At 38.7% G+C, this 27853-nt stretch overlaps 1 protein-coding gene across 1 annotated transcript; it reads right to left on the bottom strand.

The window, feature by feature from the left end:
• Window positions 1-53: 53 nt before the first annotated feature.
• LOC6045920 (cyclin-T) lies at window positions 54-27731 on the bottom strand. The gene is made up of 9 exons (XM_001863166.2): window positions 27380-27731; window positions 15519-15636; window positions 15245-15455; window positions 15131-15176; window positions 14914-15004; window positions 14573-14737; window positions 14315-14492; window positions 7998-10456; window positions 54-1444 (listed from the first exon to the last, which is right to left on the bottom strand). The coding sequence occupies exons 1-9, from the start codon at window positions 27646-27648 to the stop codon at window positions 1130-1132; spliced, it is 3852 nt and encodes a 1283-aa protein (XP_001863201.2). The 5' UTR covers window positions 27649-27731; the 3' UTR covers window positions 54-1129.
• Between the last annotated feature and the right edge of the window lie 122 nt (window positions 27732-27853).

The following is a 27853-nucleotide window of genomic DNA, read 5'->3' as shown; positions in this document are numbered from 1 at the left end:
TTCAAAAGGAAAACGTCAGGGACATTTCGGATTTGAAACAACAAACAGCATCATTTTTAACCATTTTTATCAGCGAATGAGCCTTTTCTTTTTAATGACTAACGCAATCGACCACGGTGCACGCCCTGCTGCTGCCTGTTACAATAAACGGTAATGCAATTTTGTCTAACTACATCTGTTTTTTTGTTTGTTTTTTTTTTGTTATTGAATTTTTAGGTTTGTTTTCTTTTTGTTGTTCTTGTTTTATAATCAGTACTCAATATCATAGTGTGTATGTGCAACAGTTGCGACACGGTTTTAGTAATAGTGTTTTTTCATTTTTTCATTTGTTAAGTGCTGTTTGTTTGCTATATTCCTAGAGTTTTTTTTATTTCACTTCTCAGGCTCAGACTTTTCTTTTCATTCTAGATTTTTTTTTTCGTCAGTAATAGGAATTAACTTTTGTTTTTATTTCTGTATTGATTAACTATCATGTGTGCAGTGTGAGTTCTTTTTTTTCTTTTATTTGTTTTATATATTGGGTTCAATCTGACGCAATCCACAATACACAAAGATGCTTAATTGTTGGGGGGAAACCAAGCCACCAGTTTTACAGAGCTTGGCTTCGCTCGGTTTGTAGGAGCTAGTCTTTAAACAATTAAATAATATTTTGCTAACGTAATTTTATAGTTTTGCAGTGCTCCGTATCTGTGTAAAGCACTTGATTATTTTATTTATTTTTTTCCTATTTTAGAAAAAAAATCCTTTTGGTTTTTTTTGTTTGTATTACATTCTCAAGATACGAGAGTTGGGCTTTTCAATCTTTGTTAGTTTTTAATTAACAGAAAATTCTAAAACTCTTAACCGGAACAGGCTTTTGCTGCCCAACTGTGAGCAAAATTTCAATTAAATTATGAATATTGCTTTTGGAGGCTACGGCGTTTTTGTTTTTTTTTTGTTATCTTTGTGGGGGTTTTCTATTATGTTCTATTCATGATTATTTACAACGTAATTGAATAACAGCTTCCAGAGGGTGAGATATCTCATAGCATTAGTATCAACGGCTTAGTTCAAACAAATTACTGCAAAAAGAAACACTTCATCGCATAAAGCGCAAACGAAACTCAACTCAACTCGAACCGGGTCGAAACTATTTTTTGCCAGTATTGCCGCCTCCGCCCGTATTACTAGCGCCGTAGTAAAGCGACTGGGGAATCGCTGTGGTGCCAGGCATCTTTATGGCACTATTGTTCATCAACAGCTGTTGCATTTGCTGTTGTTGCTGGGTCTGCTGCTGCTGTTGGACGTTGAACGCACCTCCAAACTGGTTAAAGTATTGCTGCTGCTGGAGAAGGGACGGTGCCTGGGCATGCTGCATGTAATCGAAGCTCGCCGGATGGTGGCTAACCTGCGAGCCTGCCACCGCCAGCGGATGCTGCTGCTGCGAAGAAGAAGGAACACTTTGCTGGAAGGAGGAGGGAAGACGAGAAAGAGAAGGGGGCTCAGACGATTGACCTCGAAAGACATTTATTTTGAAAATCCCTATTTTTTTTTTGCTGTCCCGCTAATGAGTGTTAAACCACTGACGACCAACTCCATCTACCTCCAGGTTCGCTGAACTAATTCTCTCTCCCACACGTGTTTTTGATATTGCGACTCTGCTTCAATTTGTAATCTGCGTCGTTTCAAAAGAGTATGCGCTCAGAACGATTTTGGAACGCGCTGTTCGTTTCGGCGAAAGCGTGTGTTAGTTTATGCTGACTTCAACAATACATTGCATGTAAACATTGGCGCGAAGCGAAAGAAGAGAGCTAGTGAAGAGAGGGAAGAGAGAAAAATCGGTTGACAGATTTTTCGCTAGAAGCAAAAACGCCAAACAAGAAGAAGACAACTGCGGTCAAAAGTGGTTTGCTCGTGGCACGTCAGTTCGTCAGTGGTTAAACTAATATCCGTAAGCCGGCTACGCAGCTATGGTAAAGTGTAAATTGTATCATAATGGGTTGATGCTCAGTCCCGTGTATCATTTTATTTCTACTGTAGAAAGGCGAACTAGATGGGGATTGCCTAGACGGGTTGGATCTCCGGTTGGAAGGCCGGAATTTAATTTTGCTTTAGAAGGCAGTATGTGATTAACGTTTCGAGATACAGTAAACAATCAAAGTGTGATTGTACCTGTAATGCTGAGAGAATAATTTTCTTAAACATTTGGTTGGTAATTTGTCTAATTTGCCTTTTTGTCTAATAAAAAAAAAGACGAACTGCATAAACAAATTAAATTATTTATCAGCCATCTGCCCATAATTGAAAATTATTATGCCATTATGCCAAATCAAGTATTCCGAGAAAAACTCGTTTTAGTGTTTTTCACCAAATCTCCGTCAAGGCAATTTCTCATAAGAGTGGCATATTTAGCGTTTGGTTTTTCGCATCGGCAGCCAAAACTAAACACTATTTTAGTGAAATTCAAGTTTCAGAAGATGCGTTGGACCTACCTCCTGGTGTTAATAACTCGTTTTTGTCAGATGTGGACATTGGCCGTTTTTTTAATCGTGAGCAGTCATGGTATCAATATAATGAGGCCTTATGCGGTATCGCCAGCGTATCCACAGGCGTGTAACGGCAAAAAAAATGAAATCCACCATTGTATCCTTTTTTGTCAAAAAAGTTTTTTTAGTACCTGTTTTAATTGACCTAAGAATTAGTCAGTGAGAAATGTTCAGTTGCCAAACATTTAAATATGTTTCTGTTTTGATAAAAATCATTTTTTTCCTGATTTCTTGAACAAAGTACGGAGTGTTTTGGCTTTTCTGAAAGATCGCACGATTTTGAACCAAACTGCATCATTACCTCAAAAGTGACGAAAATGCATATGGGACAGTATAGGACCTCCTAAAAAATAAATAAATAAATAAAAACTCTAGATATGTAGTTCCTGAAGTATTACGGCCCAAACTAGATTAAATCGTATTGTTTGGCCCTTTTGAAAAGAAGGAAGTGGTGATTTAAAAAATCTGAAAATATTTTTTAAGGTTGAGAAAATTTAACACAAGAGTCATATTTTACATTGAAAATATGATCAATGCACAGTGGTCCAAATCACAAAATTAAGTGGTAAATGGATTTTCCGAAAAATGGTGACGTTTTGGAGCTTTGATGTCTTCAGAAGAGTTGTTGCAAATGGAAGGGGGCAACTTTCGGTTTGGTTCAAAATTAGGATGGTTCACTTTTAGGGTGATTTTGAAAATCTAACTTTTCAGAAATATTTTTGGGAATTTTTATGTCTTCTAAAAAGTTGTTGGGCTGGCCAATTCAAGCCACTTTGTCGAAGACACCAACATTTTATCTCGTCATCTACGCCTTCTATGACCAAATTTATAGAAAGCATCTGAGCAAACCTTCAAAAATCAGTTTTTGAGCGTGGGAATGCAGGGTTAACTTTTAGAGAAAGGTGATATTCGGAGCACTTTTAGAGCTCTAAAAAACGAACATTTTCATTTTTTTGACATGTCAATTTGGACTTAAGTGTCAAAAGTTACAGCCATTTTAAGGAAAAAAAGATGCAAATTTAAAACATAAATATCTCTAAAAAGCGCAAGCCAAATTTTAAGCACCAGGCTGCATTTGAAAGAAGAAATCTAGCACTACAAACGCTGAAAAAAACTCAGGGGTGTTTTTCTTTAAACTTGAGATATATTCATTTGAAAAAGTCTAATTTTCAAGCGAAACCCATATGGAACCACCCTAACGAATTTCGAAAATTGTCCAAATATATGTTTTTCCATGTAATTTTGCCCGCTGAATCTGAATCTTATTTTGGGCTTAAATGATAATTTTACATGGAAAACTGCTCGAATGGAAGTGGTCCATTAGGTAAAACATACAAAAAATCATTTTAGGTAATTTTCATATTTTGCAAGGCCAGCAATCAAAGATCGGTTTAACAATATCCTAAAAAGCAAATTGTAGAGAATTTTCACAGAAGTTTTTTTTTCATAGACGGACACTGTGTTAAAAAATTATTAAAGGCAAGAAAAACGGCGCACTTAATAAACAATTTACAAAATTACTTTTCGATTTAAAATTTAATTTCAAATTTAAACATGATTTTTATGTATGCATTTTCGATAAGTACCTACTTTCCAAAAAAAAACTGTATTTATCAAAAAATTATAACTTGGCCAAAACAATTCGTCAGTCATACCCTATAGCTCAAAAGTTGGCTTTTTTGTATAATAAAGTGGTCAAAATCGCGTTTTTGTGATAAAAAGTTATTAAAAATGTTTTTGAAGTGTTACTGAGCAATTCCATGTCAAATAGGGAATCGGTTCTACCGGATCCTCTCAGATTTCAATGAAACTTTGTAGACATGTTATCCTGCGCTTATGTAAGCCATTGTTGTGTATTTGGAGCCAGTTCCACTTGATAATGGCAGTTAAGAAGGGCGTAAGTGCAGGGCTGTGTCGAAAAAAAAATCCGCGCCGACCGAAACCTCAATCCGCGCCATATAAAAAAAGGCCAACATTCAAGAAATGTTATTTCCAAAACTACAGTCATCCCTCATATTCGGAACAGTTTACAGATCAGCCAATGTTCAAAAAAACATAGAAAATCGATGATTGAACTTAATGATTCGCTTTTGCCTTCATTTGAAAGATTTTCTTGCGATCTTTCGAATGCTGTATAGAACAACTACAAATTTTAACTTTCATATCAAGTTTTTGGAGAAAAACTTTGACCCTTTCGGAACACTTTTTTCTTACGGATGTAAACAAACTTTGGTTCTCTCCATGAGTACATAATTTCTACAAAATAATGACTTCACGCACTGAAACCAACGAAACTCAAGCTTAGTTATGTTTTATGAATGGTCTGATAACTTTTTTTGTGAACATATCAGTTAAATTCAGGTGTTCCACAATTGTGGGAGGCACAATAACATCCCACAATCCCGGAACAGGCAATTTGGAGCCAGAGTTTTGGTGCTCTTGGTAAAATAGTCTTGAAATGTGGTTTTTTGTTCAAAAAGTACTACTTTTACTAGTGAAATAGCAAGAGAATGTCCAAATGAAGGTCCTAAAAATAGTAGGATCGACAGAAAAGCTGCATTTGCCATGTTATTGACAAATTACCACAAAAGTGTTCCGAATTTGTGGGTGTTCCGAATATGTGGGATGACTGTAATACTAATACAGAAAGTATTTGATTAAAAAAAATGAAACTCGTTTGATGTTTGAAGGAATGAAAGCAAAAAATTTATTTAAAATATACCTCAAGAGACGTCAAGAAAAGTGTCACAATAAAAATCTTTTTGCAAATCAGAGGGACACTACAATAATTTTGACCAATATAAACTAAATAGAACATTATAAACCAATATAAACTAAATTTAAAAATCTAACAAATGAAATTTAACTTCAAAAATAAAAGCTCAAAAAACCAAAATCAAAAATTTTAATATGATTCAATTTTAACTTTCGAAATTCTAAAAATTCAAAATATATGAATTTTAATACAGATTGTATTCCAAATTCCTCACTAAAATTTCATTCCGAAACAAATTGCATTTCCAATATTTGAAATATTTTCTTCTAAAAAATTAAGAATTTAAGAATTTAAGAATTTGAGAATTTATGCATTTAGGAATTCAAGAATTAAAGAATTTTAATTTTATTTGAGATTTTTTAGATTTCCAAAAAATTGTTTTAAATTTAATATTTTTTAGTTTTCAAATTTGCGGTTTTTGACAATTTCTATATGACAGACTTGATTTTTCAGTCTCATAAATATTTTTACTGGAAAGATCGTCCATTTTCCTTCCTTCATTTTTTGTGAGTCTTTTTGTAATATGTTAGGCTATTTTCACAAAAAAATTGAACGAAAAAAAAATCGTGGGCTCACCTTTAAATTTGATTTTTAAACTTAAAAATCAAAAAATCTCATAAACGGGGCGCGTTTTTTTCTTTCAGTGCATTTTTCCGGAATCCCGTCAAATTTCCTACATGTTTGTCTTTGACAACTTTCTGATACGATGCAACGGCTTCCAGATTACAAAATACAAAAATATTGATAACACTTACGCCCTTCTCAACTGTCATTATCGAGTGGAACTGGCTCCATATACACAAAAATGGCTTATATATGCCTAGAATAACATGACTACAAAGTTTCATTGAAATCGGAAAGGGTCGAGAAAGAAGTCCCTACAAAATTCCTGTTTTGGGCTCGAATTGCTCCACTATGTTTTTTTTTCTGAATAGTCCCAATCACAATCTAATCTACAACTTTTTCGAAGACATCAAATCGATTAGACCATCCCTTCTCGAGATACAGATTTTTAAAATGTTGTCATTGCACTTTTCTATGGACAATCCCAAATTTATATGGAGACTTGAATGAAGAAATTAATGATGCAAAATGGAAATTTTAGGGAATTGCTCATAGAACCTTTCGGGGCCCCAAACCGGACGGAATGAAACACATCCGGCACAGATCCGTTGGCCAGTTAAACTAGATATTCGAGTGACAATTTCATTCTACACTCATCCTCAGAATTTGATTCTGAGTCGATATGTCTAAGCGAAGTTAGGTCCAGGATGTGTAACTATAAGAGGAAGTTTATTTTTTTGAGTGTTAGTTTTTTCTCATGATAATACGTGACAGTTTTTTTCGCCAGCGAAGATGCAAAAAAAAAATTAATGTCATGATCAGATCACCATCGGAGAATCTACATACTAATTTCATACTTACCAAATACGAACCTACCTAACAGCAAGAAAATTGTCGATTTCAATTTGACAAAACATTTTTTTTTTCAAATCAGCATCCATGTTTGCAAACCGAATCTATTTCTTTTCTTGCGAATTCTAAATCAAGCAATCCCACTGACCAACAAAACGAACAACGACTCAGGAAAAAATAAATAAAAAGAAACAACGCCAACCAAAGGAGAAATCGATACCTACTCAAATCAGACAGACAGTCCAACAACTTTCGCGGGGAAGAATCGGAAAATTTCTTTCAACAGATCACGTGCCACCAAAAATGCAGCACAACCATCAGGAACGAAATGAGTACAAAAACAACAACAGTTCAATCACGATGGATTTTTTTTTTGGGTTTTTTTTTGTAAAAAATGCACTTTTTATTTAACCTTTTCAACTTTCATTGATTTTTCATCAGTTCTTGACAATGTGTGTGTGTGTTTGTTTTTATGTGTGTAAATGTCTATTTTTCGGCGTGTGTGTGTCAGTGTGTGTTGCCTATTTTTGAACGGAATTTGTTTTGTTTTTGCCAACAGCCCAGTGTAACAACCACCGGCTGTCGGTGTAGTCTATCACATGAAGGTAACAGGTGCGCGCGCGCGCGGTTACGCGGCGCACCTGTTTCAATTTGTTAAGTATCTACTAATTTTTTTAATTGAATTTGGGAAAATTTGAAAATACGTTCGTTGAATCAATTTGCATAATTTTATAAACTGGAAAACAAAACCTAGGTCGACCTATTATCAAACAATTTAATGTAAACGAAAAAGAATGGAAGAGGACGTCGTCACCTGTCGGCCGGAGATTCCTGGGTGTGAATTTGGATTTCGAAGGCCAGGGTGGAAGGAAGAAAACTTTTGAATAAATTTAACTTCAGGAAGCTCGAGCTTGAGGCGACAGCGTCAAATTGATTTTTTAAACATTTTTTTTGTTATAAATATAAAAAAGCTACTAACATTTTTTTTTGTGTAGATCGGTCTACATAGATTCCGCCCCGGATTGGAGCAAACTTGGACCGTCCAGTTAAACTTGATTTGGACAATTTATTTACAGTACGCTCTAATGTACACACACGTGGTGCTTGGTTTGAGAGGTTACTTACGAAACAATCAATAATTAAGAATTATTCGTTCTGCCTGTAATACGAAAGGTCAGCGATTGTATCACGACCTAGAAACAAACCACCAGACGTACGAAACCCCTCAAACACACGACCAAACTCTGCAATCAGAAAAACAACGCCATATCGTCACTTACCTTGCTGGAGGAAGATTTGTTCGACGAGCCACCGGCAGCGGACGATCCGCCACCGCCGCCGCCGTTTTGCTTGCTGTAATCGCCGGACGAGGACGACGACGAAGTCTTGCTGGACTTGCTCTTGTCCCGCTCCTTGTCGCGGTCCTTTTTCTTGCTGCTGTGACCGTGGCCGTGCGAACCACTGGAACCACTCGGGCCAGCCGTAGTCGCCGTCGTTGCCGCACCGTGGCCGTGGCCGGAACCATTGTTGTAGCCACCACCACCGGCAACCGGGCCACCGTCCGAGCTGACGTTGTAGTGCTCGATTTTGTCCTTGGAGATTTTCAGCTTCAACGGGTTGGGCGGGGCGGACGACGGTGGTGGAGCGTTGCCGGCGAGGGACGACCCCGACCCGGACAGCCGATCTTTGGGGATTTTAATCTTGAGGCCGGGTTCGGGTTCGCCGAGCGACGGGAGATTCAGCTTGTCCTTGGGCAGTTTGATCTTGATGGGACCGGGCGGGGCCGTCGCCGTCGGGGGACTGAGCAGTGACGCGTCGCTGCCCTGGTCGGACTTGTCCCGATGCCGGTCCTTGTCCTTTTTGTGCTTCTTGCGCTCCTCGCGGTCCTTGTCTTTCGTCTTGTCCTTTTCCTTGTGCTTGTGTTTGTCCTTCTTCTTTTTCTTTTCCGTCTTGATTCGGTGCGGGTCTTCCTGGTCTTTGGCGGATGCGATCAACGGATCGCCGGTAAGCGTTTGCAGCACGTCGGAGTTGGTAGCGGTGAGGGACGCTGCCGAAGCAACCGTCGTCGGCGCCAACAGGCTGCTGATCGTCGCCGGTGCGTTCATATCCGGAGCCTCTGTTTTAATGTTGACCGTGTCCGGAATCGAGACCATCGGCCCACTAGCACCAGACTCGTGCGACGTTACACTGCTGAGTATTCCGAACTTGCTGTCCTGCTGCAGACTCTCCTTTAGCAACGAGCTGACCAGCGCCGGATTCGTCTCGATGCCGTTGATTGTGCTCGGGAAGCCACTTTTGCTGTTGCTATTGCTGCTGATGCCTGCTCCCAAGCTGGGTTTCGAATCGCTGAGCAACGGCTGCGAAAGCAGCGAACCCGGATCACCAAACGAAAACATCGAGAAGCTATCCCCAGTCTCCTTGTCGAACGTGTTCGAAAGATCAAACGAGGACGAAAACAACACTTCCGTTGGCGACGTCGGTTCCACTTTGCGTACCTTCGACTCCCGAAAGTCCGTCCCATCCTCCTGGCGAACCTGTTCACTACCGGTGAGTGACCGCTTGACCGCCGAAGCCGTCATCGATGCACTGGGATGCTTTCCACCCAGACTCAGCAGATCCGTCGGATCAACGGTGCTACTTCCTCCGGGCATGGTCAGCGCCGGCGCCGACATCGATTCCAAGCTACGCTTCAAGCTGGAACTCGACGAGGAAGATTTCTGCTTCTGCCCCCCACCGACCGCCATCGGATCCACCCGACGGTCCTTCTTGGGCGTATCCGAACGCTGCTTCTGCTGCTGCTGCTGATCCGGATACGACGGCAGTGTCGGTTTCTTCTCCCTACTGCTAGGACTGTCCTTGATGGGCTTGTTCAAGCCCGGCATTCCCGGCGGCGCCGGCCGAGACTTCCCGGGCAACTGCTGGCCTGGCTCTCCCGTCGTTTCCTTCCAGTCTGGGCTGAATATCGACGACAGTTTCGACTGCTTGGGTGGTGTGGACAGCTGCATCGCGTCGGAGGCCGCCGACGTCGCCGCTATCCGGTTGCTATCGTCTATAAGGCGGAACGAGGATGAAGAATCGAGCTGCTGAGCCTTGAACTGCTGCTGCTGTTGCTGGCTTGGGACGGACATTGATTCACTACTGTTGTTGTTGCTGCTGCTGCTGCCTCCGGTTCGGCCACTCATCGACTGGCTATAGCTCGGCGGATGCGACCCGTACGGCGGTTGCTGTCCAGGTTGCTTCATGACCGGCGGCGGAGCATTACTAAACAGCGACGCCATCATGGAACTCGACGACGATTTGCTACCCGGATTCATCGCGCCCGGCGCCCCCTTCTGGCGATCCATCTTGTTCTGACCGTACGGATGGGGCATCGGCGGTGGCGCTCCGGCAGTTCCCGCGGGCATCATGCGGCCCTTGGAATCCCGGCTACCAGTTTCATGACCGTAGCCACCGCTAGCACCACGTGACGACGACGAGGACGACGAAGAAGACGACGTCGGTGGCATTCGGTGCTGTTGGGGCTGTGGCGGTTGTTGGGGCTGCTGCTGTTGTTGCTGCTGAGGTGGCAGTTGCCCCATTTTGGCCAACATTTGCTGCTGTTGATGAAGTTGTTGTTGCTGTTGCTGGGATTGTGACGCGGATGGTCGGTCACTGCGCGAGCGGGAATTGCCGGAGGATGACGACGAAGACGATGGAATTTTGTGGTTGCCCGATTGTGATGCTTTCAGCAATAGGTCACCTGCAAGAGAAAATCCGTTAGATTTAACGAAAGTTATGCGTTTTTTTAATGTTGAACAATGTTGAAACTTATTCGAATTTATATTTCTTTTCACCTTAAAACTAATTTATTAAAATGAATAGTCCAAAATCATGTTTATCCAATGTCATAAACTACGTCGACAATTTTTCGGAAATCTGCACAGATATTTGTGATTTTTGGGATCGTAAAATCTGCAATGTATTAAAGCAAGAAAGTAATCAAAAATACAAAAAATAAAAATGGTCGAAAACGGCCGATTTCGTAGACAATTGTTCATTAAAAAGGGAATTGAACAATGATGCTCAACACTAAAATGCGTTCTTCTCAAAACGCACGGTTTGTACATGATACTTTTTAAAATGTTCGCGTCGAAATAGCTAAAATCTGCTGTTAAAAAAATTAAAAATGTCTTCTACGGCTTCGAAATCGACATGGTACAGATAAAACACAGATATTTTTATTAAACACAGATCTACCATAAAATAATCTGGTATCGTTGCTCTTAACTACTAAATTAACCGTTTTGAACAGGACGCCGAATTATTTGATCATTTTCTGGCCTACACATTAATTTGAAACTAACAAACAGTTGAAGAATTGAAAAAAAAAAATGTTTAAAATTGTCTTTTTTTGATCCGTTTGCACCTACGTCAAAAACGAAGATTGTTTACTTGTTACTCTTTGGTCTGACAGCTCTATCGCGGATTTTGGTCTGGACCAAGCGAGGGATAGGATATTGTCTTTTGCAAGCAGAACATAACCAAACTTTTCCGCACCCTCAGCAAACGTCAAATCAATACAAATTGCTGCCGGATCTTTTTCCGGATCCCTCCCGGAAAAGATTCGGCAGCTATTTTGTATGGTTTGACGTTTGCGGAGGGTATCAAAAAAAGGTAAACAAATCACTTCGTGCATCAGCCAATAGCACCTATCTGTCACTTGGTAATCAGACAATGAAAAACAAACAAACAAACTCGCACTTTTTCGCGTTTGACAGTTTGCCAAACTTGCAAACAAAGCAAAGCTGACGTTTCTGCAAACTAATGTAGGCAACCAAACAAACGCAACTGAAAACTAAAGGAGCTATTAGACTATAGCAAACAAACAAACAAACTGTCAAAAAGTTTTTTTGTTGTCGTAGTCTAATACGTCCTCAACAGAAACCGAAAGTGGCGTTTGACGTTTCTTCGCGCAGTGCGATGGATGACTACTCCAACTCCCCTTGGAACAAGCTGTCAAGTAGGAACTTTTTTGTCGAAGCGAGCCGCGAAGTTATTTTTTTAATTTATTCAAAAATACATTTTGAATCTTTTGCGGTCGTAGAAAAAGAGTCATTGAACTCAAAAAAAATAAGCTTTATCATTGTGAACAGTAATATCACAAATTTAAACTCAATTTTAGGACCCAATTATTTTGAAAATTCTAAATTGCCCTATTATGCCGAATCTCGAAACGCAAAATACTAATACACTAAACCCCGTTTGGGTTTTTTTTAATCCGCCTTGACTCAGGGGTTATTGAAAAAAAAAAAAAAAAAAAACAAAAAGCAAAAACTGAAAATTTGGTTTTTTGGACCTTTTCAAAAAAAAACTCCAGGAATTCAAAATTCCGTTAAAATTTAGAACCTAAAAAAATTGCAATTTAAAATCGTTTAAATGCAAAAAAAATGTATGGAATTGAAAATAGCAAAATTCAAACATAGAAAATTCTAAAAACCTAATATTTAAAATAAAACAAAATCTAAAAAATAAAAATTAAAAAAATCCGAGATTTTGAAATTTTTATTTTTTAAGTATTCTTAAATAAAATAAAACAAAAAATCAAAGTTTAAAAAACCTTAAAAAATCCCAAACTTAGAATAGAACATAAAAAAAAAAATCGAGGAATTTGTTTCTAACAAAAAAATACTCTAAAAATGTTCGATTTTCCGGCTGCATTGAAGAATAAAAAAATAATAATTTAAAAGTTTTATAAAATAAATACTCCAATAATTTAAAATTTGAGAAGTTGTTTGCTTTTATTCAATCATTAAATAATTCAAGATTTTGAGAATAAAAGAAGTAAAGAAAATCAAATTTATAATTTAAGAATTTTAGAATTTCAGAATGTAGGAATTTCAGGATTTTGGAAATTTAAGTATTTTTGAATTCTGGAATTTACGCAAAAGATTTAGGAATTAAGGATTTCGAAACTAAAAAATATATATATTTGATTTAAATTTTGAACTCCAGAATTTTAAACTTAAGATTTTTATATATAAATGGCACGGAGCTATGTTTTTTTGGGACTACCCTATCACGGTGTAGGTTACCCTAGTGGCAAAAAATGCGGGTCTAATTATGTTGGCCAAGGAACCCAGTAAGTTGGAATTGCTCTATACATGAATCATGCGACTTTTGTGAACAAAAAAACGTATAAAATCGAAAAAAATCTTCAAAAAAAGAGTTTCTCTAAACTAGATTAGATTAAAAAAAAGAGTTGCTCTAAACTAGATCCACTGACAATTATTTAGATCAGTATTTCTCAACCTTTATTGATCAATTTCCCTCTTGCCTGAATTTTAAGAACTTCACCCCCCAACGCAAAACTTCACAAATAAAGTCGTTGTTCGGTAACTGGGCTGAACAAAAAATAACGAGAGGACCACCGATGCATTATATTTCCAGATAAAATATAACAATAAAAGTTACTCAAATTTATTTACAATGCTTACTTTTCATATTTCTTTAATTGTAACTTGAAATTAAAAAAAAGGTTGAAAAAAGTTTGTTTATTTATTGAATATGATTTTTGCATCCATTAACCCTTCGGTCATTTTAGTTTGTTACAACTACTGTATATCATTTCAAAAGCTGCCTAGTTAAAAAGTATATTTTGTTTTATTTTCAGAAACTTAAATTTCCATCGAAATTTAGAAGTTTTTACGAAAACTTTTTTTTTGCAATTCCGTCGTGAAAATACTTACTTTTCCTGTCATTCTTGAACGACGAAATAGCCTACTTTTCTGTACCAAAAATAACAGAATCGAATAGCAACACTTTTCAGCACTTGTTTCGAAAAGTAACACTTTTAAAAAATTATTTAAACGATTTATTGACAAAATACATGAAAATTTGACATAAAATTTCACTCAGTGTGTGTTTTTTGAAATTGCAAAAAATGTTGTATGGAACTCGTTGCAAAACTTGATTTTTTCAGCACTCTTTGTATTTATCCAACTCGGTGAACCTCGTTGGATAAATGTACGACTCGTGCTGAAAAAATCCTCTTTTTGCAACTACATTAACTACTATTTTGCCCCCCTGATTTTTTCGGATTTGTACCAGCCTTTTCGATTAACACTTTTGAATTTTAGTTTTAGTCAGCTATATTTTTAAAACATCTGCAAAATGAATGATGTTTTAACTTATCATAAAAAATCAAATATATTTAAAATACAAGTTTAAAAAATACGAATAAAGATACAAAAACGCATTGAATTTCTATTGCATCGTCATTCCCCAGGGGAAATTTTTCACCGGTTGAGAAACACTGATTTAGATCCACCACGCACAGTGTCGGGAAAGAGCCCTTCTTACATGGTGTCTAAAATCCGACCTGCCGTTTTTTTCCATATTTTAATGTTTTCGGGAAAATAAACCGTGGTACAACATCTTTTATTTGCGAACAAAATGAAGCAAAATCAGGTCCGCATATTAAGCAAAAATGGCTTTTGTAGATTAAAGTACGCTGCATTGCACTGATCGAAAAATTGATTTGAAATAACACCATATTTTTACCCCGTCAACAATTTGTGATTTTCCCCTAGTAAAAATAATTCTTTAAACACAAACTTACCACTAGAAGAGCTCTGCTTGGAGTGCGAATGTTGCGAGTGCGACGCCGACGAGGACCGGTGATGACTAGACGAGGACGACGAACCAGCGTCGTCGATGCCCCGCGGAATGGACGACGATGATGCCGACGACGGACCGGCCGCCGAGCTGCTGCTAGCACTTCTCCGGCCCTGATCATCCTGTTGTTGCGGACAACATGAACATGAGCAATACGAACGAGCGGTGTGGTTGTGGGAGAAAACGGAACGGAAAAACCTACCGATTGAGACGCGTCCGCCCGGATCGATTTCATCTTGCTCTTTAACCGCGTCGGGCAGCGGTCAAAGATGTGCAGGAACTCCTCCGTCAGCTGCTTCAGCAGGTCCAGCGTGACGGTTTTGTCCACATAGTGAAACCAGTGGCGGCCCTCGTTCGATTGTGGAATCTGAGAGCGATCGACAGCGGGGTGCCGCCCGGATACGGAAACGAAAACAAAATGCAATTGTGTAAACATAACGAATGTGTCCATTTATTTCGAAAATACAACAGGTGTACAGAGAGATCGATCGAATAATACTTTGAAGATTTGTGTTTTTAAAAAAGAGAGAAACGGTTACTAACCTCCCAACGGGACCATTTACACGCTAAGTGTATGCAGAAACAAGCCACTACGGTTGGTTTGTATTGTAGACACATCGTGGTCAGATGTAAACTGTAACGAATGTACAACATTCGGAATTGAGCAAAATGTGATACCAAATAAAGTCAACAAAAAAGAATCTAACAAATATCTACGAGAGAGAGAAAACAAAACAAAACAGGTCTTCCGTTCCCTCACCTATTGGACGCCATAAAGTAGGAAGTCTGAGCCAAATCCTTGGAAGCTGTGGAAAGAAAGAAAAAGTCTTGTAAAATTGCTGCCCAGCTCCAAAACAGCAAAACCGCACATTACCTTTGACCAGGTGGCACGTCTTGACGACGTGCGTGTGCGGGTGGTCGATGGCCACGTCGAAGCCGAGCGTCTGCAGCAGCACGTTCTCGTTGAACACCAGATCCTGGGCCTGCTCGGCGTAGCTCTCTTTGAGCGGATCGGGCGCCTCGAGCTGCAGGCAGATGTGCACCACCTTGATGATGTGCTCGAGCTTGCGCGGCTGCTCCTCGACCTGGGAAAGTGAGATTTTTGAGACATTTTGAACAGGGACTCAACGAGCCGGAGACGGCCCTACCTTGGCCGCTAGGAAAAGTGCCGCCGCGGCGATGCTGTTCCGGTGGAACTGCGTGAAGGAATGGAACGCGTAGAACCGGTGCATGTACACGATCGCGGTGTTGATGCAGAGCTGGGATCTGTAAAATGGAAAATGGGGAAAAGAATACGATTAGTTTTTTGGAATAATGGACCATGGGGGCAGGATGAGACACTTTTAGATTTTTCTGATATGGGTTTTAATGCACTGAAATCTCGATTTTTATTCAAATAGCACAACATCATTCTTTTTGAAACCACCCTAAAGTTTCAACCTTTTCGAGAGAATTTGGAAAATATCAATTAAACTGAGATATCTATGGAATCACAAATTGTAAAAGATTGTTCCAGGACCAAGTTCAGGACTCAAGGAAAACATTTACCAAAACTAGAAATCCAATTTGAATTTTTCTTAGGAACAGAACTGTAAGGTCAAAACTTCAGTTCCACTATGCGCTCAATGTAAAAAAAAACCTTACTTAATCCACCCTTAGGTGGTTGGTGCCTTCCTCGTATTTAAAGGGTAATGCTATCTAAAACAGACACAAAAGGGCGGACCATTCAGTGTTCTATCAATTTGACTCATTATTCATACCACCAGATTGGGTAGTCAGATCTTCATTATTTGAGCACTTATGTGCTTACAACTTATGATAGGGTAGTCAGATCATCAATCTTTTAAACTCGTTGGAAAAGTAGTTTCAATACCTTTTTAAAAATGTATAATATGACGGGTTTTCTTACAAAAACCACCCTTTTTACAATCTTCCAGACCATTGCTAAAATGTTTTTTTAGCATAACTTTTGAAGTACTTAACTAAACTTTATAATTTTCAATAGCGACTAGTGGAACCCCAAAACGGATCGAATGAAACCAAAACAGACACAATTATTGGATCAACATCCCACCACACACACAGACATTTGCTCAGAATTTGATTCAGAGTCGATATATACAAGTGATGGTGGGTCTAGGAGGTCGAATTAAGAATTTCATTTTTCGAGTGATTTTATAGCCTTGAGGAAGGCAAAAAACATCCCCCCCCCCCATCGTGGACAATTTCCATACAAATAAAAGATTTTTTGTATGGAGCGTGTACAATCGCCAACCCCTCCCCCCCTAAGGTGTCCACGGGGTTTATGGATGGTCCCTTATCTCAATTTCACTATTTTTAACATGGAACAACTCGAGCCAAACATTTCATCAGGGCACAAAACCAAAAACCGCGATTCGAGAAAATCGCTTGCAAAAAGTGGACAACTTGTTTCAATTCCTTTTTAAAAAAGAAGCTTTACTGATGGTATTTTTACTGATGATCCGATAAAACACATCATTATCATCAACTCTGCGTAAATGCTTCTTAATTTTTATTGATTTTTGTAATTTTTTTTTCGTCTTGTCGTACATTACAACTAGAATCAGATCTGCCAATGAATTAGTACATTTCGACCAAATAAACACTGACGCTGTATGGATCTGACTCTAGAATAAATGCACAGTTGTGTGTTATTCATAAGTCCAACTCATTCAATTATTCATTTAAGTCCAAATATTCATTTGCTAACTACTTTGGATTGAAAATCTAATTTTAATCTAAAATCCTCTAAACTTAATGTTCAAAACTAAACGTTCCATTAACTGTTGCAGTACTACTTCTATAAAAAAAAAACAATAAAAATTTGTGAACTGATATACAAATAGGATAGAAATCGCGATTTTAAAAACAAATTACCATTTAGGGTAGAGTAGTCATCAATGAGACACGGGGAACAATGATAAAATGGCTCTCACAAGTCGTAGTTTAAACCAATCTGGCTCATATTTGGGGGAAAGGTGTATCTACTGGATACACGTCTGCTATAATAGTGGCTTTGGTTATGGATGCTTCCTTGAAAAGTAATTCATAAATGTTTGATTCTGGGGTGTAAAAGTAAATTATGGACTAAAAATACTTTTTCGCTCGTAAGCTGCCATTTACACCAAAACTAATATTTTTTTTTCAAATTTCTTTCGACGTTCCATAGGGATTGAGTTGGGCTACAATGTCCTTTCATTAGGTTTGACCAAAATTTAGAATATACCCAGAATCCAGGGCTGTCTCATTGTTCCCCACTCATTTTAGCCCATGGGTAACAATGAGACACTTTGATTTTTTTCCATTAAACATTTCAAAATCCATGTAAATCTTTCAAAAAATGAATTGGAAATGATTTTTGGCATATTTATAGAGTTTTAACTTCATTTAACCAAACATATAAATTATTTGGTATTAATATATGGATTTTACAAAATTTAAATACTTTTTAGTATAACTTTTGTTAATTAAAGTTTCATGTTGGAAAAATTGCTCTAAAATGTTCAAGGCAAGTCACCTGTAATGAAACAATGCAAAAACATGACGTTTTACTAGAAAAGTATCGATTTTCGTAGAGTGTCTCATTGTTCCCCAGCTGTCTCATTGTTCCTGCCAAGTGCGTCTACAATGAGACAGTTGAATAACTCTGGCTGTAGATGTCGGATCGATATCATATTTTGGTCAATGTTAGAACACACTAAAAAAAAGCAAATGCCAAAAAAGCTCATTCAAAAATGCTGATGAAAAAAATAGAAAAATCGTTGAAAGTTGAAAACCAAAAGTGTCTCATTGATGACTACCCTACCCTACGTTAAAAGATCCGTAGTTCCTCGATTCGCAACAATGGTCGATACAACCATAATCCGAAAATCGTTAGTTCAACAGATGAGCGAATTTTGTCCGATATCATTACATTATTGATTGATCGAGACTCTATGGACAATTTGTCATAAAAGAATGCCTAGTATTCTACATCAATCAAAGTTTATTGACAGCATTACTCTAACTTAACAATTACAACTAACTTTAACATCAAATAGATTTGGAAAGGACACAGGTTTATTTTAAATGCTAATGCTAAGCAACAAATCAATTGTACCTGAAGTCCCAACCTAAAACCCACATTGTGATAGTGAAAAAGTCACAGAAGCAGCGGTGTCTTGTGCAATTGTGATATTTTCACTACGAACGATACGAAGACAGCTTATCGGTCAACGCTTAAGCCCTGGGGCTGCGACAAAGCGAGTTCTCGTAGCATGAAGTGGTGTCCACAGTGCTTATAAAAAAGAATTTATACCCAAATTTTAACTAATGCATTGCCGTTCTACGCATAGTTGTCCCATGTTCAAAAAAGGGCAACTGAGAAAAACGCGATTGAAATTTTTCGACCGATTTCTGTGTTTCTACGCATTATTGTCCCGTGGGTTCCTATTCGCCCTATGTGTCCCTAATCGCCCCAGTTAGCAATTTATCACCCTTATTTGTGATTCTCCTGCTATACAACAGGTAAACAAGACATACTGCTTAGTAAAACTAAAGATTCCGTGTAAGAAAATAATTGGTGGGACAATTATGCGTAGAAATTTAACGATGGGACAAACAGACTTGGTGTTGTTTTTAATGAGTTTCCGAACAAAGTACCAGATTATATGTATTTTTCTTAAAGTACACATCAAACAAAACTTAAAAATTTCATAAAGTCAAAATCGTCCAAAACTGACATGGGACAATTATGCGTAGAACGGCAGTGCACTAGGATCAAATCATGCCCCTTGACTTTACAAGGCCCAGGGAATTTTTGTTGATTTTCGTAATAAAACTCATAATTAAAAAAAAGTTCAAGATGGTATGTCAGAGACATAACCGAAAGACATAGGACCAAACAATTTGAATGTGTTTTTGGATTGCTAGTGAAATCTGAAATAAGATTATTTTATTTTGTTTCATAGATTTGTCGGCAAAATTGTCATAAATGTTCTCCCAAGGTGAACCTTCTATGAGGGCACCGGCAACTCCAGGTTGTGGCCACTACGGTCGAAATGTCAATTTTCATGTTCAGTATCAAAATCCATGAATTTTGATATCCATATTGCCACAACTCGTATGGTTCTGTTAAAGACCCTACGGGCCCCGAAGAAACCTGCTTTGAGATCACCGGTCACTCAAGGTTGTGGCCACTACTGTCGGAATGTCAATTTTCATGTACAGTATCAAAAACCATGAATTTTGATACCAATATGCCACAACTCGTATGGTTCTGTAAAAAGTCCTCCGGGCCCCGGGGGAACCTGCTTTAAGGGCACCGGCCACTCCAGGTTGTGGCCACTACTGTCGAAATGGCCATTATGTTCAGTATCAAAAACCATGAATTTTGATACCCATATTGCCACAACTCGTATGTTTCTGTAAATGTCCCCCCAGGCCCCGGAGGAACCTTCTTTGAGGGCACCGGCCACTCCAGGTTGTGGCCACTGCTGTCGAAATGGCCATTACATATCGACTCAGAATCACCAGCTGAGCAAATGTCTGTGTGTTTGGCTGTATGTAGACATGTGTACCAAATCAATGTCACTGGAATATCTGGAATGTTCAGTATCAAAAACCATGAATTTTGATACCCATATTGCCACAACTCGTATGTTTCTGTAAATGTCCCCCCAGGCCCCGAGGGAACCTTGTTTGAGGGCACCGGCCACTCCAGGTTGTGGCCACTACTGTCGAAATGGCCATTATTATGTTCAGTATAAAAAACCATGAATTTTGATACCCATATTGCCACAACTCGTATGTTTCTGTAAATGTCCCCCCACGCCCCGAGGGAACCTTGTTTGAGGGCACCGGCCACTCCAGGTTGTGGTCACTACTGTCGAAATGGCCATTATTATGTTCAGTATAAAAAACCATGAATTTTGATTCCCATATTGCCACAACTCGTATGTTTCTGTAAATGTCCCCCCAGGCCCCGGAGGAACCTTCTTTGAGGGCACCGGCCACTCCAGGTTGTGGCCACTACTGTCGAAATGGCCATTATTATGTTCAGTATAAAAAACCATGAATTTTGATACCCATATTGCCACAACTCGTATGTTTCTGTAAATGTCCCCCCACGCCCCGAGGGAACCTTGTTTGAGGGCACCGGCCACTCCAGGTTGTGGTCACTACTGTCGAAATGGCCATTATTATGTTCAGTATAAAAAACCATGAATTTTGATACCCATATTGCCACAACTCGTATGTTTCTGTAAATGTCCCCCCAGGCCCCGAGGGAACCTTGTTTGAGGGCACCGGCCACTCCAGGTTGTGGTCACTACTGTCGAAATGGCCATTATTATGTTCAGTATAAAAAACCATGAATTTTGATTCCCATATTGCCACAACTCGTATGTTTCTGTAAATGTCCCCCCAGGCCCCGGGGGAACCTTCTTTGAGGCCACCGGCCACTCCTGGTTTTGGCCACCACTGTCGAATTGGCCATTTTTCATGAGAACCGCCGCATCATAGCGACTTCCACGCCGTCCGCTTCGCTCGAATTTCCTCCTTCTGCTGCCGGTGGTTCTTCCTTCTAGTTGCTGGTCCTCTTCTTCTATTGGCCGCTGCTGCAGCTGCTCCGCGCCGGCCCGACGTGCACAGTTCGAGTGCTCGTTCCAAAGTGACTTGCTTTTGCGAAATTTTCTGCTTAAATAGCGGCACAGACGGAGAACGGCACAAAAGGGGCGCGGTCTCGAATGCATACGCTCGCTCTGATTGGTCATCTGTCCGATTTGTACTGAAAAATTACTCATTTTGATTGCATGTTTTAAGTGCTTTAACTATGTTTAGTCAGACTATCTATGTAGTTAAACAATAGCTGAAGTCTTCCTCTTTCGATTGGTGGTCCAACCATCTGGATTGATTCACAGGGAAAAAAGATATAAGCGTTCAAAATGTCCCCTTTTTTAACGCTTAAAAGTGACGCTTTGGATCGAATTTCTGAACTGGCCCCCCAATATAGTAAGTAAAGACATAGTCCTATGTCAAAAAAATCGTTATTGGGCCCTTTTAACTTTCCAACTGTTGTTCATAATGGGCCCTTTCTAAATGCAATTTCGAAGATAGCTGAAAGGGCACTAAAGCGCTGTCATAGAATTCTTGTGTTGAATGATTTTTACGGGCCCTTTTGTTTAGTTAGAAATAATGAGGAATTCAGTAGAAATTTTGATTATTGGTGAACTTTTGAGAAATAAATAGGTACACGGAAAAAAAATTGCAGATTTTTTAATCAACTTTTTTTTCACAAAAACTCAATTTCCCAAAATACGTATTTTTTGATTTTTGAGATTTTTTGATATGTTTTAGGGGACAAAAATCCGCAACTTTTGAGCCATAGAGAAACATGGTCAAAAAATTTGCCGCCGAGATATGAATTTTTGAAAAAATAGTGATTTTTGGAAAAAACGATTTTTTTTCCAAAACAAATTTGACATTATTTTTTAATGCAAAATTGAATTCGCAATCGAAAAGTACTTTACAGATTTTTTGATAAAGGGCTCCGTTTTCAAGATTAGAAATTTTAGCGAAATATTTTCAGTTTTTCGATTTTTAAAAATAGTGACCATGAGTGACCATTTCTAAAAATATTTTGTTTGAAAAAGTCGGAAAAGTTGCTATAAAATTGTCTAAGAGACATTGAAGATTGGACCTCAGGATGCTGAGATAGAGCCGCCAATTTTTTTCCGTGTACCTATTTATTTCTCAAAAGTCCTCAACAATACCTACAACTTTGCCGAAGACACCAAATTGATCAGAAAATTTACTCAAAAGTTACAGTTGTTTGAATATTAACATACAATTGTTGTATGGACAGCAGCCAAATATGTATGAAGACTTGTATGGGTGAGCCAATGACGCAAAATAGCTTATTTGGTCATAGGGAAGGCCCCCACAAAGTTTGAGCCAAATAAAAAAAATACAAATAAAATCCATTTCCGGTTTTGGTAGAGAATTGCTCCAATCTGATTCTTGGAGGGCATGTAAGGAGTGTACTAATGAATGGAATAGTGGAATAATCCCGAATGTTTACGTTTTGGTTTTGTGCCCTAATGAAATGTTTGGCTCGAACTCTATGCGTAGAACGGCAGTACAGTCCAGACTCGATTATCCAAAGGTTTGTATGGGACTTCATTTTTTTTTTTTTCATATTTTTTATATTCTAACTTTTAACATCAGATTCGAGTTCTGCGACCCCATTTTAGTCAAATTTGAATGGTTTGTTGCGTATTAACCCACTACCTACTACCCAAAATTTTTTGTCGAAACTTTTTATTTTTCCCGTGTTCAGGAGGACATTTTGAGTAACTTTTGTTCTACGAAAAACTTTATTTCTCTTGTTATTTTTGTTTTATTTTTAGTATTTTGATTTGGATTTATCTGGTTTAGTTGGTAGTGTTTTTCCTATTCTAGCACCTCCTATCATTACATCTTGCCTTTCTATTTTTTCATGTTTGTACAGCCACTTTTGAAATTTTTGCTTGTTTTCACATTTTCTGTTAAAGAATGGCATCATTATTATTTAAGTTGTAAAACCAATGCGTAGGGGGAAAGTCTGAGACACTACAAAAATTACTGAATTATTCTTTTTACTTGAATTACAGGAAATGTAAGTAAAAAAACAACAGCCAAAGTTGACCCCTAAAAACATGACACTTTTAAAAACATTGGCACAATCACATAAAACAAGTCAAACTACAATTTCAAAGATCTAAATTGGTTGAAAAATTGATTTTAGATCGAAGCCCGTCTGAAGGCGGAGTTGGGTTGTAAAGGGTTAAATTAAAAAAACTTTTTTTTTCAGTATTTCATCACCGGTCATGCTCAACAGTCAAAAATAAGACAGAGAATTATTTTTTCGATATTCGATTACCTGTAGTTTCGATTATCCGAAGTGAAATTTTGCCAAGGCCTTCGGTACGGCCATTGTTCACGCTCCAAACAAAAAAGATTTTTTTGTATGGACAATTGCCCATGAAGGGGTTGAGATTTCGAAAAAAGTGTCCACGTGGTTTATGGATAGTCCCCAAGAAACAATGCTTCGTAAAACTAATGTTTCCGATTCCGATTATCAGCGATTTGAAGAAGACGATCTATAAAAAAAAGTAAATCTTTCCCAGTTCCTGAGGGGAACACCCTTGAAGAGTATCGGGGCCGGCATTTACAAAGCGGATTCAGTGGCAGTGTCGTGATAAGGTCCAGTTTGTGACGATACACTACCTTCCCTTTACTAAGCAATCGATTCCAGAAGGGAAAAGATCACCAGTTGTGTTGGTCCGAGCCGGGATTTGAACCCCGATCTACCGCTTACGAGGCGGAAGCGTTACCACTGGGCTACGTGGCTCGGTCAAGACGATCTATAGCGACCCTTAAATATTAACCAATTTGGCTCAAAATGTGCACATTTACTTATTTTTGCCAAAGGAATCTTGTAAGAAGGTATCCCTGATGACCATTGAGCAGTAGGAGTGCAAACAATCTTGAAGGCTGATTTTCCAAAGTGCGTTGAATTCAATAGTGTTGTGACAAATAAGTTTGAAATAGTCAGAACTAATGAAAAGCGAATTGTTTGGTTGTAGTGTAGTCAATAAACTAGTTATAACATCAATTTTTCTATATTTTAGTGAAGAGTGGACTTGAGAATCATGCAGGATAACTGTTGAAGGTTGTAACATTAGTTTTCATATAAGCTTCAGCAGAGTTTAAATTAAATAAATTGTCAATCTCCTGTATCAATTTTAAATAAATCGAGCCAAACATTTCATTAGGGCACAAAACCAAAACGTAAACATTCGGGATTGTTCCACTATTCCATTCATTAGTACACTCTCTACATGCCCTCCAAGATTAAGATTGATAGCAAACAATTTCCTATTGAAAAAATCACAAAAACAAAAGGGCACATAACAATGTTCACTCCAAACTAGACAACTTGACTTGACCTTTTCTTTTTCGTTAGTTTTTCGTAGTTGAGTAACTTTCTATGTTATAAAGTACATTCTTAACACTAATTTACTTCAAAACAAAGTTTGATTTACGTTTCACCAAGAACTTCGTCGATATACAATATATGTGTAGGGTCCCGCGGCTGCTGTTCAGTAAACTTTTGAAGAATTTTTATGTTTCACATGCCTTATTCTCATCATTCGATCACAAAACTTCACCAATTATCAAAATTTCCGCTGGATTCCTCATTATTTCTATCTAAACAAAAGGGCCCATAATCATCATTCAAAACAACAATCGGGTGACAGCGCTTTAGTGCCCTTTTAGTTCTCTTGGAAATTGCATTCAGAAAGGGCCCATTATGAACAACAGTTGGAAAGTTAAAAGGGCCCAATAACGAGATTTTTTTTTAAATTATGAGTTTTATTGCGAAAATCAACATAAAATAAGAAGCATTCAAGCATAGTTGAGGATAATGATGTGTTTTATCCTATCATTTGTAAAAATACCATCAGTCAAGCTTCATTTTTAAATAGGAATTGAAACAAGTTGTCCACTTTTTGCAAGCGATTTTCTCGAATCGTGGTTGTTTTGTTTTGTGCCCTAATGAAATGTTTGGCTCGATTTTGCCTTTCTAATTGTTTCATGTTTGTACAGCCACTTTTTAAATTGTTTGCTTGTTTTTCACATTTTCTTCTATAAAATGGCACCATTATCATTTAAATTGTAAAAAAATGCGTAGGGGCATAGTCTGGGACACTACAAAAGTTATTGCATACTTCTTTTTACTTGAAATACAGGAAATGTTAGTAAAAAAACGTTACTTTATCCATCTTTAGGTGGTTGGTGCCTTCCTCACATTCATAAAGTCAATACATTCAGTAAAAATAGCTACATTCCCCCTTAACATGTTTAACAAATCAACTTTATTACTCATTTCTTTTTTCATAGGGTTCGCAGACCTTCAATATTTCTGGCTCATCGGCAAAGTCTGATAAAAAACCTATTCAACGATAGTTTGCATGGAAGATTCAGACAATATTTCTATCACAATATCTGAGATCCGGCCTCCAAAAAGTGTATAAATAACGCTTAACTGCTGATAACTTTTGATAGGGTTGTTAAATCTTCAATGTTTTGGGCTCGTTGGAAAGATCTTTTTAATGCCTTTCTGAAAATGTATAACATGATAGGAAAACCACCTTTTTACAATCTTCCGGCCATACGCCAAAATCGTTTTTTTACCATAACTTTTGAAGTACTTTACTAAACTTGCTGATTCTAAAAAGAGACCTATGGGACCCCAAGACGGATCGAATAAGACTTATACGGTCAAAATCCAATCATCCAGTCCGGAGATAATGTAGTGACATTTATTTTTTTTTCTCCACCCACCTACGCACATCCACACAGACACTTGCTCAGCACATGATTCTGAGCCGATATGTATACGTGAAGGTGGGTCTACGAGGTCAAATTAATAAGTTCTTTTTTCGAGTGTTTTTGTAGCCTTTCCTCAGTAAGGCAAAACCTGAGGAAGGCAAAACAGCCAAATTGACCCCTAAAAAATGACACATTTAAAAACATTGGCAAAATCACATAAAACAAGTTAAACTAAAAAGTTTACAAACTTCCAACCCTTAAATTTTCTAAAATTTGAAGAGTTCTTCTTTCCAATGCTTTTTAAAGAACAAAAATTTGTTGAAAAATTGATTTTAGATCGACACCCGTCTAAAGACTGGGTTGGGTTGTAAAGAGTTAAATTGAAAAAAAAAAAATATTTTTTTTTTAATTTTATCGCCGCCATCTAGGATTTATAAGTTTTAAATCACCTTAGGGTAGTTTAGAGGACAAATTAAAGCTCAACAATCGAAAAATGGGTGGTCTCTCATGCTCATGCTTATGCTCAAATTAAAGCTCAACAATCGAAAATAAGACAGCGAAAAAAAAATCTTGATTCGATTACCCGAAGTACGGCTTTCTTGAAATCGCGAAAAATCACAAGCCTTACCCATAAGAAACTGAATTTCGGCATGGTGGTGAAGAAGTTGCAAAACTCCAACTACCTTACATTTGACCCTGCAGAGAAGGTTCCAGTGAAGATCGTCTGGGCCAGGAATATCCGGACCGCACGATTTCCGACCTGGATTGAAACCTGGCAGGCGTCGAGAGATGATGATGCTCTGGAAATTCGACCAGAAGCTATCCGGTGCAGCCCAGCAGCTTAAAGCGCGCGTCAAGTGCGCCAACTGTGGTGGAAACCACACGGCGGATTTCCGTGGCGAACAAGAAGCCGCTTTTGGGTTCGGTACTCCACCGGAACAAGCTGATGTTACCGGTGATGATCGCTTCACGCTTTCCGAGCTATTCGCTCTTCCCGGAGAGATGCTGGCGGCCTTCCGTGCCTGCCGGAGTGAGCTTATAATTAAGTTTATCTTCAACGGAGGTTTTTCGACGTCAAAAGACAAATATAAACCGTGATTTAGTTTTAAGCTTTTCGATTTCTCTTTCCTTTTCCTTAGCAATTTCGAACAAAATTTGATTTGTTTCAGAGAAAAAATTTAAGAAATCTCGGAGGTCGCGATGGCTGCAAACTAATCAGAGAATAATTTTCTGCCATCTTTAAACGATTTCAATGTTTACAACATTAATGAAAGCAATCCAATTCCGATGAAGACCTCCCAAGAAAATTTTAGCACCATCAGCATTCCACAATCGCATTCCGTTTCATTCCCCTCCGTCCGTGCAACCTGATTCCCTACGTCGCCATATTAGCACACCAAGAACCACACAATTAGGTTTTACAGCGTGACGTCATTTGACAGCTCGTGTGCACTGTTTATATGGTCTTCGTCGATTGTCGACGAATTTTCCCGAACAAAATCGACGACCGCATCGAACTGTGCTAAGTTCATGTAAACAGTGCACTCCTTTCCAACCTCCAAATCGAGTCGGCGTAAAACCTAATAACGTTGTGAAATCAACAAAGCCAACATTTTTTTTTCTTTTTGCTTACACTTGCAACCGCTGGCCCATGTCCTGGATGAGGTTGGCCGCCCGCTGCCGGTACATCAGCTCCTGGTCCGCGTCCATCCCGCACCGTCGGCTGGGCGAGTTGGCCAGCTGTTCCGACGTGAAGTACCACTTGGAATCGTCCCGGGCGAGGCTGGTCGTTTGGCTTCTGCCCTCGGCCGCGGCCAGCGCTCCGGGCCCCAGCGTCGGTGGGCCGGATGAGCCGCTGTTACTGCTGCTGCCGCTCGGGCCTGCCGCCGCACCGGACGACATTCCGAACACGGTTTCTTCGTCGACACGCGGGGTGGGAAATACGCGAAAATATTGATTTTACTCAACACTTTTCACACGGGACTTTTTTTTTCCTTTATTTTGAACTTTTCCGCTTCTACTCCGTCAAAAACATTCTGTTTTTCCTCCTGCCGTTTTTTTCCTGCAGGACTTGGTTTGACAGCTTCTCCCGTTCGGCGCGACGATT

Source organism: Culex quinquefasciatus, chromosome 3 (assembly GCF_015732765.1).
Source record: "Culex quinquefasciatus strain JHB chromosome 3, VPISU_Cqui_1.0_pri_paternal, whole genome shotgun sequence".
NCBI classification, from domain to species: Eukaryota; Metazoa; Arthropoda; class Insecta; order Diptera; family Culicidae; genus Culex; species Culex quinquefasciatus.
The sequence above is the reverse complement of the archived record's forward strand: the minus strand, read 5'-3'. Positions and strand labels throughout refer to the sequence as shown.

Excerpts from the sequence above, each read along its gene's own strand:
- LOC6045920 (XM_001863166.2), bottom strand. The coding sequence starts at position 27,648 with ATGTCGTCCGGTGCGGCGGCAGGCCCGAGCGGCAGCAGCAGTAACAGC. Across the intron at positions 15,637-27,379 it reads ATGGGCCAGCGGTTGCAAGT|ATCCCAGCTCTGCATCAACA; the intron begins GTAAGCAAAAAG and ends TCCATTTTACAG. Across the intron at positions 14,493-14,572 it reads GGGCGGACGCGTCTCAATCG|GATGATCAGGGCCGGAGAAG; the intron begins GTAGGTTTTTCC and ends CCGCAACAACAG.